This window comes from Embiotoca jacksoni, unplaced genomic scaffold, assembly GCF_022577435.1.
Source record: "Embiotoca jacksoni isolate LCO1_2020_lvr unplaced genomic scaffold, fEmbJac1.0.p SCAF_10, whole genome shotgun sequence".
In the NCBI taxonomy this organism is placed as follows: Eukaryota; Metazoa; Chordata; class Actinopteri; family Embiotocidae; genus Embiotoca; species Embiotoca jacksoni.
The window spans coordinates 3,109,140-3,127,986 of NW_027185230.1; the positions used below are offsets into that span (position 1 = coordinate 3,109,140).

The window sequence follows — 18,847 nt, forward strand, 5'->3', positions numbered from 1 at the left end:
TGTTGAACCTCTGCTGTATACAAATTGGTCGTGTTCACTTTAATCCCATTTCTCATTCGGCTGAGTCAAATCACACAATAGCAGGTGGATGTAATGGATTTAGACATAAACTGCTCTATATTGTTACATACAGCACAAATACAGTCTCCAGGAGGAATATATGTGTCTTTTTATGGTGTAATTTCTCTTTCTCCAGAAGTTGATGATACAGACTAAAGAATTCTCAGGAATAAACTGGGGTTACTCATTCTAAAATGTAATAAAATCTATAGGAATGTGAAGTGCTGCATAAACAGCCTGACTGAGTGAATTGTCCTGAATACTTGAGAAAAACAAGTTTGCATTTGATCCTTCTCCCTTCTGTTTTGTATGCATAGTAATGAAGTGGATGTGACAATGAAAGGCTAAAACATACCACTGTGTATATCTGTCTTCATGATGACTCAAGTGACTACAATGGTGGACACTAATTATAATTTCTTTTTTTTGCCACCAGGAAGCACCTCTGTGCTTGATTATGTGGCGTTTCCGCACAAATCTAACATGTTCAGAAGTTTTCTGCTGTTCAAAGTGTGCAGTTGGTTCCTCATCGCCCCTACTGTGCATTTTTTTTTTTTTTTTTTTTTTTTTCAGTACGCCCAGAGAGACATATGACTGAATCCTCTCATCTGCCTGAAGTATATTTCCCAAAACTGTTCTCACAAAGTGCCTTGAAGTGTCAGTGGCATGGGTAGCGTTGCCAACATTTGGTGTAAGGATCATATGTGGCTCTTTGGAGATATTACATTTGACAGAATCAATTATTTTGGCACTTCGTAACACGAGAAGCTTTGTGTATTTTAGGAGGCTGTGTAATTCCCTGGGATATGGGATGTGGTACGGTATGTTATGTTTTCCCTGTAATTGAAAGAAATTGGTAAATCTTTGTAGTTGTGAGTACTGGTGGGATCTTGCATATTTCACTTTGATAGCGTTCATCATGGCTTCATCTTTGCCTTTGTACTGGCAGGATGGTAGCACTATCTCATGGAATTCAGCAAGACTGAGTGAAGACCCTTTTTCCCACTGCCGGTACCGGCTCTACTGGACTCTTCTTGCTGTTGGCACCAGGTACTTTTCTGGATTTTGTTTTTCACTACAGATTGTACCCCTTCAATGGGGTGTGGTAACGCCACATGAAACTTCAGTGACACCAGCTTGAATGTGTTGGATTTTTTCCTTGTCAACCAAAGCACCTCTTCAATTGACCGTGTCATGGTTTGGATGTTTTTCATTAATCGGGTAGTACAGTGACTTAAAAATAATTGCGGTTGCTATAGTAGCTTGGGTAGTTAACAATGTGGGTTTGTGCACGACGCCCTGTGTTGTGCACACTGTGATGGATTGACGTGTTTTCACCTCACCTTTTAGTATCAGCTCAGCTCGCGTGGAACCTTGACAGCGGTGATGGCAAACATAGCATGAGGTACCATGCACTGTACTATCCACAACTTTTACCATATGGTAAACCAAAAAAAGTGACTAGAGTCAAGCCAAGCCGCTAACTACAGTGGAAAAGTGATTGTACAGCAGAAGAGTGAGATATTGTTGTTTTTACCGACTTGCCCATCGGTGCTGGAAGCGGTTTGCTTCTTGCCCACTTTTTCATTACTTTGTCTCTATGACACTCTTGGTTCTGGGAAGCAGGATGACACATTTATTTTATCTGATTGTCTTTCTATAAGCAAATGTTTTGCGCTGAGCTTTGTGTTTGCGCATCAAAATCCTACTGTATGTGTTAGAAGTAAGGATCTCTCCCCAGGGCGTTTCATGCAAATTCTAGAAGCACAGTCGTTTTCAGTGGAGGATGTGTGGAAGAGATCTGTGCATCAATTTGTTTTGTAGCTCATTCCTGTTGTTCACCCATTTTGACCTACTGAATATGTTTAGGTGTTCCTGTATAAGTCTGTTCTCGCAAGACGGGCATAAGTCCAGTGAGTATAAGGCTACCAGAAACAATCACCAGCAGAACTGCCCACCAGTGCTGCACTACAAGTTCAACTTTTATACTCAACCTTTTAAAGTTAATGTAAACATGGATAAAGAAGCTGAAGTTAAAAGTTAAGCTAAATTATTTTTCATCTAAATTGAACAAACATGTGCGCCGCACATCGTGTGTAGACCACACTTGTGACTTTGCATGAGCCTTTTATATTAGTGATGAACTGTAAAGACCTGCATGTATTTTGTGGCCTCATGCTTAGCAGGAAGGTGTGTGTGCTGATCATGACTCATTAGTCTACAGTTAAGCTTTTCTTTAGCTGTATAAACATTCGATGTTGCTCTATACAAGGGAGAAGCCTCTGTAAGAATATACTAACCCACCGTTACTCTACTTCTTTGACACAAATTAAGGCTTGCAAAGAATCATTCTGGTGTTTCAGTCGTGGTGCTGTTGCCCTTCAAAAGAGAGAATGGTGTAGAACTCGCAGGCTAATCCTGAAAAGGCTGAATGAATACTAAGCCTACAGAGCTGTGATGGAGAGCAGCACCTCCAACTATTAGAGTTAGGTGAATATAATTATCACTTGCACGCAGCCTCAATGTCTGAAATTATACAACACATTAAAGACCACTGAATTTAAACTAATACTTCCACAAAAAATGAAGTTAACTCTGTTGTACTCTGTGCATCATAGGTTGAATACGTTAATCCTCGTTGCGAGAAATATTTCAAACAATGTGAAATGCGAAGCAACTGTTGTCACTGCAGGGTCCATTCTGCATATATTTTAGAGCTGTTAATTCAGTAAATTTGAAACACACTGGGGACAATTTATTCATATTCTTGGCTGTTTTTATCTCTTAAACATTATCTTCTTACTCTCTCTATAAACATGTCAGATGCTGACCAACCAAGAGTGTGATACACCTAGGATAATTATTCTGATTATAAAAGCCACAATATGGCCAGTATTGAAATACAGACTGTCTAAAATAAAACCCCATCCTTGACAAGACACTAATGTAATTTGTTGTGCTGTGAAATTTGTTCACCAGCAGCAGTTTTGTCAACCAAGCAGGGGCTTGCCTTCATTACATGTGCTGGATTTGTGTCAAGGTCACCGAACATCCTTGAGGATCCATTTCCTATATGGGGTAGGAATGTGGATGAGGGCTGCCGTCCCCTCACTGCTGTTCAAGTCACGTTATGTAATGAGCTTCCTTTACTCCCCATGGACTTGATGTCATTATGAAAATGCATTACCCGGATCCCCCTCCCCACCTCCCACTCTCATTCGTTCAGCTTTGTGCATCTCTGAACAGGCCATTAGAAATGGATTATAGGACATTTTCCTATGACAACACCCCTCCTGATGACCTTTTGCCATTTCTTTAGAATTGGACTACTATGTATCATTGAAGGCATAATCACTCCCACGCCTCATGTCAATGATCTGTATGCTGGTGAGTAATACCTACCTGGCAGTGTGAAGCACAGACATTGTCTCTGTGGGAATAAAAATAGTATGAACATCTAGCAAATACACTCAGTATGGCTCATACTGTCTTCTAGTGTACAGTGATACAATGTACTGAACTAAAAACGCCTAAATGTATTATTATGAAAGATTTAGAACTGTTACACTCCGTTATTGTCACGATTAGGGCTGCCCACAACTAAAGAATATCCTAGTCCACTAACAGTGCTACATTAAAGGCAAATACAAAACTGGAATAACAAGGTTTTAAAATCAAACTTTTACAAGGTCACGCATGAAGCGGGCCACCTTTTAACAGCAGCACTTACAGCAAAAGCAGTTACGATTCTGAATCCGCTAGAACACAATGTAAGTATCTTAGTCGGATTGTGTTTGGGTCAAAGCCACTAAGAGATTATTGATTGTCAGGGCATAACAGGGCCTGCACTGTTTGTGTGTGTTTCTTTACGGTCTGGACCAGTTCTGCAGTGATGAAGAGGCACAGACACCATCAGAACTTTGGTTGAACCAGGCCTTTGTTCTTTTTTTCTGGGGCAGCCAACACGATGCACAACATTTGGATATCTGTTATACTGAGACATTGAGCATATCCAGACACTTTGATAACAGAAATGTAATCCCTGCTTGATATGCACTTCCTATTGACTGTGGCTGTGTGCTGCTAGCAATACTTCTCACACGTCAGAGTTAGTCACTTACCACAACAAGGTCCTATATCACCTCACACGATTACCCACAAATCTACCTCCCTACAGGGGAAGGCTGACACCCCAACAAATGTTTAAATTCTATGCAATCTTAATTAGTACTGCGCCAAATCACAACACAAGTTATTTCTGGTAACTTAACATTGTAAAGTTTTTAAAAGAGGACCTTCCAACATTATAGAGAAACCCAGCACCACATGAGAAAAAAACCTCTCATTTGAGGAAGACATCTCCATAAGAAGCAGGCTAAGAGGTGGGCGGCCATCTGCCTCGACCGGTTGGGGTGAGGGGAGAGGAAGAGAGACAAGAACAGCATAGAGATCCATGACAATGAACTGTTGGTGAGGCTAGTGATTGCAGCTTCATTGCAGAGACATACAGCTTCAGGACCGGGGATACCTGTTTCGTAGGTTATCTATAACATCTTTGATAAGGCACAGTTAAAGTTTCTTACTACAACCAAATGACTAATGAAAACATGGTCAATTCAATATTTCCTCATTAATTAACGCTTAGTCAGCCCTACTTACAATAACAAAAATGTAGCAGTCTGCACCAATTCACCTGAAATTCTACAATCCAATACAATACCATTTTCAATACTGCTGCAAGCAACAATCCAATGAAAATAACTAAATTCTTTTACTTGAATATAACTTCATTCCAGCAACAAGAGTGGGGTGTAGCCTTGAAGTAGTAAAACATACATTATTGTTTTATAATATGGGTGGCAGAGAATTGCTTCTGCAGTGCCTTGCTGCTTGGAATATAAATACAAAAATATTGCAAATAATACAAAGTTGAGGTTTAATAAAAAGCAGGGAAATATATTAACATCACAGAAGCAGTGACGTGTAGCCTTATTTAAAACAACATACACTCTGTTGTATAAAAACTCTCACTCAGTTTCTTTGCTTTTTAGTTTTCGAGCGTCTGAAAAGCTCCAGATATGGTTGGCTGTGCGTGTTTGTGCCTGTCTCTCCTGCTCAACATCCTCCTCATGCTGATAGTGTTAAAAGACTGAGAGCAACAGAGGCTGCTGCGCACAAAGCATGCTAACACAGACGTGCACCGTTATATGATGACAGGCTGAATGGAAGTGTCTGCAGCTACTAATGTTAAGAGCAGCACCCAGCTCACATTATGAGCTATTGTTAGCTTTTGTGAAGTTTGTGTGTGGAGCATCACTCCTACAGATGCAGGTGTCTTGGTTCACAAACAATAACGGTAAAGTTTCAGGATGTAGACATTGTGACTGATGAATAAAGTTATTAACTGAAACTCTCCTGCATTGAAGGTTATTTACATATCCGGATATCTGTCTGTGAGCTGCACAGATAAGTCTGAGGCGTCTCCACTGTCGTGACACTGTTTCCATTTTGGCATTTCATAATCTATAACTTGTCTCTGATCATTGACTCAAACACTAAATGTCTCCATGCATGAGTCAGTGTTCTTGTTCCACATGTTGCAGCTGTTATTTTACTGTCCTTTAGTAACACAGAAAACAAGAACCATTACATTTTCACAATTTTGGTATCAACTTGGTACAAAGTGTCGTTCCCTGTGACACCCTCATACTGTACTACATCCTTTTACATTACCATTTCTTTGGTGAGAACTCAGAGAGAAATGTGACTCTTTTGAACATTAAGGAGAAGAATAGGTGTGATGGTGTGCGGTATTTTTCATCAGTGGGGTGATTACCTGCCACAGGGCTTCCTCAGGCTCGGGTGGTAATATGTTAGCAGACCTGGTGCCATGACATTAACAGGACAGCCACCACTATACTCCTCCTTAGCCCAGTCCTGGAAAACAAAATGGTTTATTGATATGCTACAATGTTAATTCGAAGCCCAGTATAAAAGTATGGCCTTGTTTCAGTAATATGACAGTTGATGCAGTCTAATCTTAAGAGTACAGCTCATGCAGACACGGGCCATGGACCAGGTGATTTAAAAGTCTCATCAGCCTCAGACAAAACTGACAACTGTGCTCCCAAACATCCTTGCCTAGTATGCTGGATCAGCCATTACCAGTTCCTGCTCGTAAGTTGCCCATGTAAGCACAGAAACCTGTACTGGATTACTGAAGAACACTTTCTCAGGCAAGTTGTGTTGTTATATCTGTTGGTTTAGAGCTGCTACAGCTCATTGGAACAATGCTCCGCCACTTTTTCTTTCTCCAAGTGAGAAAGTACCATGTTTAGAGTTCTCATGATCTTCTTGAAAATTAATTTACATCTTTTCAATGCATCTCCCCGCCCATTTGTGTATATATACCTGTGTCTTTCACCTTTGTCTTTGCCAGTTCGTCGTAGTTTCCGTGCTCTTTGTTCGAGTGTTTTTCCTTTTGAGTTTCCTTGTGCATGACCTGTGCTTTTCTCATTTGGATTTTGCCTCTTGCCTGCCCTTTTTGTACCTCAGCCTTTTTAGACTCCTAACTCGGGCTTTTGATTATCTGGACTGTGTTTTTGACTCTGCCTCTGGAACTCATTTCTGTATCTTTGCCTTGAACTCTTCTGTAAAGCCTGCTTTAACTGATCTGCTGTGCTTGAGTTGTGCTTTTGAGTCCATGCCTGTCAGCCCCCTTGTTAAAGGCTTTTATTATGAAACATTTGCTGCGTGTATGTGTAGCGAATGAAATCAGACAATCACACTTTGGATGAATACTCCAGAACAGCCAATGAAAATATAATTTTATAGTTGACTAGAATAAAGCAGTCTTATATACAACTTCAGAAGAACATTGCTGGTTATAAGGATCATTTTACGATGATTACAAAGCAGATTTATGAAAATGTATTTGTGATGGACATTGGAGAATTTTGAAGCAAGAATTGTGGCAGTAGGGCACGAATGCTTTCAAATTATCTAAACTTCCTCCATTGAGTGTGTGTGTGTGTCTCAGCCACAGCTGTAGCTGCTCGCAATATTTGTAATTAAACCAAATCAAGTGGTTCATGCACAATAACTAAATTCAATCTGTGACCCACAACCTACCTAATCATATTAACAACATTCATTTATTGTAGAATTTGAGTCATGTCTTAATTCAAATAATGTACTTTCCTAACATTGAATAAGTCAATGTTAACTCTCCAACATCAAGCATGCAGTACTTCTCTTATTTCTTAAAATAAGTATCTGTCTGTATCTTTCCTGTTAAAATAAATATGAACAAAAATTATTATTATATATTCACTAAGCTCTGAGTTGCTGTTGCACTTTGAAATGATGTCCCCCTTTAGTCTCTAGAACAAAGTCAAATCTTGATGTCTCCCTGAATGTCAATGCTTCAAGTTTCCTCCGGGCAATCTTCCATTACAACGTGCCTTTCAACAGAACAGACTATAAAAAGCGGTTGAGAGACTAAAACCATATATCTGCATGACCAATGTACTTTTCCCACAGCCTACCAGTGAATGCTATACATCATGTAATGGAGCTAAGTAGCTATCGTGCTTGTGGGTAGCACATTGTGATAAGGGCAAGTGGGGTATTTGCTCTGTGTAAAATGTTTTTTTTTACCCCCACTAGTGTTATAAAAGTGTCTCGTGTGAGCATACTGGGCAGCAGTGGTCTCTTTACCTTACCTATTCTCCATGGATTTTATTACAACATATTGAATGTGTTTGTCTGTTTCGACAGAGACAGTTTAAAAAATGTACATGCAAGCCTAATCAAATTAACATGAGCCATCACGAGACATTTTTTTCTGGTGTATCGCTATTAATTGCCTATTCTGCCATCCTAGTCAATAAATTATCTTCTATCCATAAGTAAAGGCACAAGTCACAAATGCACTTTGTGATCGCACGTTGACTTCCTCTTTCGTCAGGATAACAATGCACTATTAGAATAATAGGTTATTGCAGCCGATTACATGGCTGCAATAAAAAAAATAAAAAAAATAAAGGAAAAAACAATCCTGTAATAAAAATGTGAATTTCATAGGTATTGGTAGGACTCATGACAAGCCCCCTCTTTGAATTGTTTTGTGTGGTAATGTTAGCTTGATGATAGTTATCATATTCCCAGTCTAAATGTGGTCTTTTGGTAAGCACTTTTTAAGCAGCTTGTTTGTTCGCACTGAAATAAAGTATACTAATTTGTTTTAGCTTGCAAACTGAAATTCGGACTTTTGTTGCACATGATTTCACCATGTGGAATGCAGAATGAAATAATTAGACCTATACATTTAGGTACTACAAAATTCTGCCTCAAACTAAGAACAGTGTTTTATGACACCAGATATCTGCCACTAAAATACTTACTTTCTCTTCATAGTGGATGAAAGCAGCGGCCTCAGGACCCAGGTATTTGACCAGACTGGAAAGCACAGATTTTCTTCTTTCTCCTGCCTGCAAACAGAAAGAAAAAATGACTGTCCCAACGTGGTACTTACATTACTCTCGCTAATCAATCAGCACTATAGTAGCATGCTGCTGAAATATGAATTTATGTTCTCGAAACTGTTCCAGCCTTAGCGCACATGTGAGTTATGGACAGAGCAGCTGAGGCCTGAGGACCAAAAGTACAGATCACCATAAAACATGATGACAGATGCTGCAAAATTATCAAAGATTCTTTATCAACACGTCACTTTGACTTTGCTTTTAGCGCAGCCTTCGTAGCTGGACTTAAAGCCACTTAATGCACTGCTGAGAGAGGAGCAAAGGGGGGAGAGAAGCATAGCTCCAAATTGCTGTTGATAAGGAATGTGTAAAACAGACAACGAAAAACACTCTTAATTTGCCACAGGATTGCTAGTGGTCTTAACTGCAATGCCTATAAATTTCAGTTCACTTCAACATTTATATGCAAGTCTGACTCTGCCTGCGTGAAACAATTAAACTAAACTCCAAAAATGGGAATCCAAAAACATTAGGACAAAAATAAATACAAAAATAAATAAAATATGAACACTTAAATCCTACTTAAACAGCACAAACTGCATCATTGTAACCTTGATGTCCACTGTCCTCACATATACCAACACATTTTCCTTCTGTTTAGCAGTGGAGTAGCGAGTGGAGGTTAATTATTTAGCACCCTGTGCAGCACGCCCCAGCGGGGTGACGGCAACTCCAGAGCTTTTGTTGCAAGTCAGGATAATGACTGAAATGCCAAAACAACACTGGAGACAAGGCTGTATTCATTCATATTTTTATGACAATGGACAATATGTAGCTTCTGTCACTGCACATAATGTGAATTAGGCTTAACTTGAAACATGCATGGGAAACAGCTGAAGCCTTTTGTAATGCTTAAAATCCAGCTGCACAATACCCAGATTTAGTTTTTTCATGTTAAATAGGAAACTATAGTAATTATGAAGACATTGTTTACTGTGTGCCAATACTAAAGTTTAAATACATACATTTATGAGGACACTAAAAACTTAGTTAAGCCATGATAGTGGATTATTCCATGTCTGCCCACAATTTGAGTCTCTCCATTTCGAATCACAGTTCATATCAGCATATCAACATTTCTGTGCATTATGAGTTGGGATCATACTTAAGTGCAGGTTGAGAACACTAATGTTTAAATTCTTCATAAATGCAGATTAATACTAATGCAGTTGCAGCACTCTCCACACTGATTGCCGTTACCTCCTTCGAACTCCAATAAGAAGCCTGCTGGCCGGATATGAAGCCCACCAGAGCAGCATTACCAGCTGGGCTGGTGGCATCAAATGTAACGCAGAAGGGACAGTCAGTGGAGGATCCCGCCACCACTTCCCCAGAGAAGCCCTTCTCCTTCCAAAAAGCCTGCAGAGAAACAAAGAAATTCCCAGCTTCATCAATAACAGCAGCACCTCACTAAACCCCATTATAAATCACTTGTGAAACCGGAGTGGGCTGTTGTATACTGGTCTTTAACCAAGAAATCCAGCAACATGAATTCCTTCCCTGCTTCATTGTTAAACTCCTAATGTTAGTATGGAACTATTCACTTGTTTCCAACCAAATTAAACACTAGAATTTCTTACTTCTTGGGTCAGATAGTTTCTGCCTCAGTAATTGCTCATTTAGAAAAGCATTCGTCCAAAAGAGAATGAACTGCACTTCAGAGCTAAATTGAACCTTTTTATCACACAAGTGTCACATGCAGCGGTGGCAACACAACATCTTTCAGTCAAGTGTTTATTTTGATTGTATGAATTAGAGCCTGACTGATAGCAGATTTATGGGGCCGATACTGATACCACTATTAGACAAAGGAAAAAATTTTAAAAAATGGGATATCGATGTATTGGCAAATATTCTTTATTTGCGTGTACTGTATATGCACTATATATCAACCAAAATAATGTTTCAATGATCCCTCAAAGGTGGGCATCAAACACATGTGACAAAGATATCTAATGGAGGCCGGATATTTTACAGGTCATAGTCCACACTGACATCAGTGCACTGAACCTTCACGAGGAGTTCAATGTTTATGATTATGTATGGGAAACAAACATAAATAGAACAATATGTATTTTTTTTCCCAAGCATCTTTTTTCTGCCGTATGTTCCATTGAAAAATAGTTTTCTCATTGGTCAACAGTATGAAGTATCTACAGTATAGCAGTCTGGATGCAGTGCAGCATAAGACCAGTGCAGGGCCCTGCTGTGCCCTTCCAATGATCCAGAGAGGAAAATAAATTGACATTATGCAAAAATTAAATATAGCTTTATATTGCCTTTTCACATTGACACTTATTAAGAGATTGTTTTAAAAATATGTTTGTTTGATTTCTGTGGGAATACAGCTGCTTCCTGTATGACAGGCTATGGCCTAGAGAACATGGTTTTACATGTGGAAACATTTTTGAGATGTCACAGGGAAAAATTATTCAGACATATCGTTCGTCCAGCGATGATATTCCTGAGTTATTTAATAAACTGAAAGATCATTGACAGCCAATAATGTGGAGGAGTCACAAAATACCAGCAATTAAAAAACTTCTTACGACTCAGCATTTTCCTGCCTCCGGGTCTTTCCAGCATATCCCTGCTTGGATATCCCACCCAGTCCCGTTATGCATGTGTGCTTTCCCAGGTACTGAATGTGTCCCGCAGAATTCACAGGTAGCTTCATAGGGTTCACGAGCACTCGCGAGGCACTGAATGAAAAGTCACCTGCTCATCACCTAAAGATCTGGACCTGCTGATCGGTGTTCGTTACACTGTCCCTCCTGTTTTATTTCCTCATATTTTATTATGAAGCCTTTTTTTCCACCTTTTTGTTCTTGTTATATTTATATTTCTTAATTTCGATGGGATCAGATTTCCTTTTCCTTTTCGTCGCTCTGTTTTCCATTGCTGGAATCACTTTAACACACACAAACCCCTCATTTAAATACAGCGATTTGCACCTGATTTCAATGACGCAATTACTCTCAGTAAGTCACCTGCAAAACGGGTGCAAATTTGTTTTACAATTTTTGGAAGGAACACGCAATTTGGTACACGCTATTTGAGATCTGAGTAAATCAGGCCCTCAGTGTGCATGTACATATTTGAACCTTTGCCACTGAGGCTCCTCTAACTGGCTGCTCCTGATTTCCCAGAGAGCTGCACCCTGTACACTGTAATTACATTGGTAATGAATTCTTTTTTTTTTTTTATTTAATGTGATTGGACAGCTCTCTGTCTCTCTCTTTCACACCCACCATTAAATCATCCCGACTCTTCTTGACACTCAGCAGCTCATTAGTCCAACAGCACGGCGCGAGAGTGGAACTAAAAAGTTTCAGGTTGGTGCTTAAATTTAAGAAAATGCTTCCATGAAATGACAGGACCATTCTGTCGTACTTCTTTTGGAAGCATGAGACCTACAAATGTAATACAGATGTCTCATAAAATAATCAGCATTTGGCTCTCCTGCTATGTGTAGCCTGCTGGCACCCTTTCTGGCACAGGTAAAAATAAATGACTTTATTTTGCCTTCATCAAAGGGAGCCCAGGCTGTTTAGAATCGGCATGAAATGACACATCATTTTGACTCCTATTATTTAAAAACGTAATCATACTGTGACACGCAGGATTAAACAATCTTTGTAGTACGACTAACGGGTAACTATGTACGTGCATAAACTTTAGCATTTATACTTTTACGTATTTAAATGGGCAAGTGGGATCAGTTGTCCACTGTTCACTGTTCCACTTTGTGCAGAAAATTACGCAGTGTCTTTCTAGTGCTGCATGATTGAACTTACTGCTAAGTTTGTAAATAGACTGGTTCGGGGAAGTTTTGGAAGGGAATATTTTCTGAAAGTCAGGAAGGTCTGGCTGGCTTATGTCGACCTTAATGTGTTGATGGTAATGTGGCGTAACCACTTATTTCTGGGAAACTTTCGGACAGAGAGTGCTATCTTCTTATTTGGCGGGACATGAAGATTGTTTTTATTCTTTGATAAAGGGTGGTTTCTACTGCATAAACAAGAAAGTGGTCTATAATGGGATTTTACAAGAGGATTTTAATTATTAAAAACATGTAGGACTCCTGGCTGTGCTGCACCATCCGATTGTTCCTTTGAAATTGTTTGTTCAGGGCCAGAAACATCCTTTTTCTGCACAGGGCATTTCAACTCTGCTGCCAAAGAGTAATGTCAGGGTGGCTAATTCGAGTGATCAACAAGCGTGAAGTATGTTGGCATACCTTCACTTTACCTTCTCTACACACTCTGAGGAAAAGAGACAGTTCCTGGCAACATAGAAGCATGGCATGCTGGACAAGGTTGTAGTGCTAGAAATAAACACCATCATCAAGGACCCTGCTGTCGTCTCAGCTTCCTCGACTACTATTCAAGTCGTAATTGTACCACTGTTGGACCTTGTGGGGTAGTTATACATGGATCTTTTAATCCACCAGCATCCACATGTGGGATGTGAGATTGGATGGCCTTGTCTGCACACAGGCTGCTTCAAGCCTCACACTTTTCTGATGTCCGTTCTTTTAAGTCCATATTTAAATTCCATGTGATGTAGAGAGTATTGAGCTGCTATAGGCATTGTCACCAGTGAGCGAGGAGACAGATGTAATACCCAGCCTCGGGCTCCCTACAAGGACCCAGATCGTGAGTTGGGCAAGCTGGTGCTTCAAACATTGCCCCCCCCCCAATGTAGATATAGTCCAAGGCAAAAATACAGACTCAATTATTTAAACTGAAAATGCAAAATCCTTGCGTTTGCACAAGTGATGTGACAAAAGCATTCCAGTGAAATGCTCAGTCAGCTCGGCGTTCTCCTCGAGAGCAGTCTGCTGGCATCTGTTATCATAGTGTGTCAGTGATTTCCTCCGGTCATGGGTGTTAGCACGAGTTTGGTCTTTCAGCACACTGGAACGTTTTTGACTGGGAGTCAGGGAGTAAGATGGCAGTGTCCAGCGTTAAAATGTACTCCTCTACTCCCTTCAGTAGGGAATGGTGGTGGTTCTTGACGTCTTTTTTTTTTTTTTTTAAAGAGCTGCTAGTATGCTCAAACTGTTTTCAGTCAGAACAGCAGTGCCGCTTGCAAATACCTCTTGGATGAGTAAGTGTATGTGACAAAATATTGTGACAGACTGCAGATCTCGGTGTCCACTACGGATGTTGTTCTAACGAAATGTCGAAAATTCTAGTGTTCATGTAGAAAACAAGGACTCTATAGGATCTTACAGCACTGGATTAACACGTAATGTTTGCTCTCATATCACCTTCCTACAAATGTGAAAATATGTATTTTTGGTCACGTTAGATCACAAACTTCATGACTAAACTAAAGAGATGAGTTAAACAGGATGGGACATTGTTCAGATTCTGAGTAATCGTTCTCGGCCTTGAAGGTATCTCATCTTAAAGCATTCAGACAACTTTAGAAAATCCTGATTTGGGTTTTTCAGAGTCATTGAGGATTATCTAGGGATAAGAGATCCTGAGCGAATAAAAATGTATTTTTAATAAATTCCTTTTGTAGTTTTTCTATGAAACAAATAGTTTCATTTAAACTACTGTCTTTAATTAAAATATAGTAATTATAGGAGGTTTCCAGTAGAACGTGGTCACTCTCTCAGCATATTGCTAAGTTATTTGTCCCTCTCTTTAATGCAGAACTGCTGCTACTCAATGGTCATCTGTGTGTTTTCAAGGATGAGTGACTTTTCATAGGTCCAGAGAGGACATCTCAAGGGACCTTGGCCTTGGTGAGATGCTTCCAATCTCTGCTCTGCTCAATAACATGTTTACATTTTGATTATGATCATGGCCATCATGCGCTACATTGGCAATGGCCAAGGTGTGTAAGGCATGCATTGAAGAATACTTGGCTGAATCCAGATCTGATCACTATATAGTATATTCAAAAAGATACAGTTGCTCTAATTAGCTCAGTAAATGTAAGGGGAATTGAGTTGCTTTTTCACACTATAGAATTGCTTGATTAAAAATTTTGTTCAACAAAAAAATAGGACGACCTACGACAACGAAAAAGTGATGAAACCTCAGTTAATAAGAAATTTGCTCAAATAAAATACAGAAACTGGTTTCACAGCTTCAGATGTTGACTTTGAATTGAGATAGGTCTATAATGGGTAAGATATTCTTTGTGACTCTCTTTTGAGCTTTTCCACTTCCACATTAGTGCAGTACAAAACATATTGTGTAAAGATTTTCAGTGTAAAATCACACAACAGCAGTGTTGAGGCTCCTGATGAGGCAGTGCATGTGCAGTTGAAAGATGGATCCACAAAGGGAATCTGCACTTTAAAAAAAAAAAATATATATATATATATATATATATATATGTTCTTTTTTAGGCATTTACCTTTATTTGCAGGCAGTAGATAGTGACAGGCAACATAGAGAAAGAGAGAGAGGTACGACAAACAACAAACACCTCCCAGCTGTGTAATGAACCGTGCATGCCACGCTCATGTGGTATGTGCCCCAGCCAGTAGTGTGCTTTGTCTACTCCTGTTTGATTAAGGTCTTTGTTGTCAGTTTTGATTTCATTTTGCCTGAGTAGTTATCAGTGCTCTGTAGTATCATGGGGTTTCACACCCTCAGCTGCTGTAAAGTCATCTCCATGCGTAATCTCTACATTTCACTGAAGACTTCACAGATGTTACACTTGGCCTCCCCCCCCCCCTTATTTACAGCGTGTATATTCCAGTCAAGTGAGCAAGGCATATGCTGTTTTGCTAGAGAACGAAGGATTCGGTGTCAATTAATTTACTAACGATAACAAGATTTTGGTGAATTAACTGCATGGTTGTAAAGTACAAAAAAAGTATAATTTTATTGAAGCTCTTTTGTACATAGTGTGGATCTATAAACTTGTGTCAAGCTCGTGACAGCCACAGTGATGTTACCCATTGGTTTGTGAACTGCTGTTGTGAAGCCTCTAGTTCGGATTTTGTCTGTCCCCATCAGACAGAAGTGACCATATTTGGCCAAGCGAGTGGGGATCTGACTCGATCTGATTAGAAACCTGACTGCACCACAGGTCTGTCAATCAAACAGACCCAACAATTTCACTTTTTGAGTCCTAATATCTAATTAGTGATGGGATTATTTTCAGATTGACTGCCTGAAAAATAATAAAAGGAGGGACTTTAGCGAATGGCACCAGATAAAGACTTGTTGAAAAATGTATTGACTTCGTATTTAATGAGAGAAGTTAGATAGATAGATAGATAGATAGATAGATAGATAGATAGATAGATAGATAGATAGATAGATAGATAGATAGATAGATAGATAGATAGATAGATAGATAGATAGATAGATAGATAGATAGATAGATAGATAGATAGATAGATAGATAGATGGATGGATGGATGGATGGATGGATGGATGGAAAAGATACACTTTAAAAGCAATAAAAATGACAGAATAAAAATAGAGGTAGTAAAACTATAAAACATGTAAAAATGCACAGTATATACAAATTAAATATAATTAAATTAAATTAAATTAAACAACAGTGCAACGGTGTTAATGAGAAGTTGAATGAGAGTCTATGGAACCAGAGCCTTTTTAGAGCCAGCCCCTGAAGGACTGCATGTGTTGGTGTTGAAGCATCTCCACATTGGCCTCATTTTTCACATCTGGATACTACATTCACTTTAATATACAGTCTATGGTGTCAATCCCGTTATTTCCTGTCTGATCCAGGGAGCTGCTTAGCAAATACATTTATGAAAACAATTTTCCTACACGATACCTTGTAAATAGGTGAAAACTACATTTGTTTGTTGTTTTTGTAAAACCTGCACCTGTAATGCAACGATAAAATTGAAACCGCTTGCGCAATGGGTCAGTAGGTCAGAGTTCAACTGGCCCCATTCTGCCTCAGGAGCCCAAAAATGTAAACATGGCATTTGTCACAATGTTGTTGATCCGTTATAAACAGCCCTGATGTGGTGAATATCTTAAATGTTTACAAACTGTTTTGAGTTTGAAATTCAATACAAATTATATGTACATGATACAAAAATCCCATTATACCCTCCTTTATTTATGACCAATTTAATAATCTACCACCGTCAAACTTTTGCATGGTTAAATTAAGAGCTTTTATAAAACACGGAGGAATTGTTTAAAAAAAAAAAATCCACCTTTGTTTCACCTTACAGACATAATTGTCTGTTCAGTTGTCGAGTTTTATTTTGTTACTCACCGTCTGGTAGGTGATGATGAATTTTATCATGTGGCCCACAGGCATGTTCTGCGTAAGGAATTCTCTCTGGCTGGGCAGCGCTGGCTGGTAGTGGATCTTTGCTGGTGGGAAAACAACATCACAACATGAGTCTCAGAAGCTGCATTCTCTTTTTAGTATCAGTAAGCTGCCTTTCCTGGTCTCAGCAGGTGTATTGTGTACAATAACATATAGCACAAATCTATACTTTACTTGAGAGAGAGCACACTTGAGGTAATCCCTCTATTGATCAGGATGGTTTTATATTAAATCACTAACTAGCATTAATGGCCTTGTAAATAAATCCCCATGACTTAATACTAGTCTGCCGGTTGCCTGGCTTCACAGTACTGATCACAGCACTTACATCTCACTGCGAGAGCAGTCAAGTATCTTCATCAGTACCATTAGAGGATGTGCATGTCACGCATGAAAAGAAGTTAGATCGTTTCCGTGCTTGCTCTGGCAAGTGAAGCAACATCTGGCCAAAAGCCAGGCTTTTAACGAATGAACCACTGCAAGATGTGAAGCATCATTTTGAAACTGTCAGAGGTCTGTCAGCGGTGTCAAAATAATGCCCGTAATGCAAAACAAAATTGATGAGCCTAAAGCGGTAAAATTGAAAAACAGTGACATGATAAGTGGCTCCAAACTAATTTGACATGGTCACCTAGATATTCAAACGACAGCACTGTACATATGACATAAGACTTGTCGAGTTATGTTATATTCATAGCATGGCTTGTTTTGACAGCAATGCAAGCTAGGTTTATAACAATAAATGCCTTCTACCTCATTATTTATCAGGGATCTGTTGAATTGCGTATGACCAAATAAGACATATTCTGGTACTTCATCACTGCACTCTGCTGTTTATAAGAATAACAATATAATCTGCTGATACGTGCACAAATCTGCTGTGACACATCTGTGGAACTTCACGTCACAAAAAAACATCACAGTTAAATCAGGATGACATGAATAAACAGGTTTAATAACAGTTCATGTAAATGTGATTAAATACACAATTCCACAGATATCCGCACTTGTCCCTTTGAAGATGCCTCACGTTTGGCACTTTTGGAAAAGGTGGTCTAAATTACAGACCTTATGGACCATAAGTGTCTGCACCTCCGCAGGATAAATACTGACAATCTTCCCCGTCTAACGGTCGAACTGGGAATCACTTGAAAAATGATTAAATATGCACATCAACAGTCAAGTATTCACTGCTGGGTTGGCAGACTTTTAAACTTACTTATATGGCAACTCAGTAAAACATTTCTTTAAAATTTGAACTTAACCCAGCAATGATAATGCCAGTGCATGGGAATGTTAAAATGTTTAGGAGATGATTGGAGGTGATTATTCATGCTTTCATATCATCCTAGCTGGACTACTGTAATTCCCTCTCCACCTGCCTCAGCAAGTCAACTCTGGACCATCTACATTGGTCCAAAACTCAGCGGCTCTTGAGCAGGTCCAGGAGGATGACTCGCGTCATACCTATAGGTACCTGAATCTGATAGGCAACCGGTGAAGTGAAGTTTATCTTCACTTCATCGGTTGCCTATCAGTTCCAGGGTCCATTATACCTATACTTTTATAGAGCCCTCCAAGGTCGGGAGAGCGAGTAGGTCACTCTGGTCTTTGGCTTATTGGTGGTCCCTCGTACTTGTCTAAAGACTGAGAAAGATCGTGCCTTTGAAGTGATGGCTCCAACTTTGTGCACTCTTCTTTGTGCACACTCTTCCTCTTGACATATGTTCTGCCCTCTCTGTCGACGCCTTCAAAAGGCCAGATCTGGTGCTTGTATTTTAATGGCTTTTTATTGTTTGTTTTGGTTGTTGGTTTTCATTTTAATATTTTTTTAACGTTTCTGTTTTTGTGGAGCACGTTGTTACTTTGATCTGTGAAAAGTACTATAATAAATAACTTGCAATAACAACACACTTAAGCTTGTGGCATTAATCATAAAAACACAT

At 39.3% G+C, this 18,847-nt stretch overlaps 1 protein-coding gene across 1 annotated transcript in view; it reads right to left on the minus strand.

Moving 5' to 3' along the window:
• The window catches only part of LOC138205718 (probable flavin-containing monoamine oxidase A), a 43,215-nt gene that overhangs the window by 5,262 nt on the left and 19,106 nt on the right, over positions 1-18,847 (minus strand). The window contains exons 8-11 of the mRNA XM_069161898.1: positions 16,845-16,945; positions 9,807-9,965; positions 8,466-8,552; positions 5,897-5,997 (exon numbers count right to left, since the gene is read on the minus strand). Coding sequence (XP_069017999.1) covers positions 5,897-5,997; positions 8,466-8,552; positions 9,807-9,965; positions 16,845-16,945 — 448 coding nt within the window. The remainder of the gene's footprint in view (positions 1-5,896; positions 5,998-8,465; positions 8,553-9,806; positions 9,966-16,844; positions 16,946-18,847) is intronic.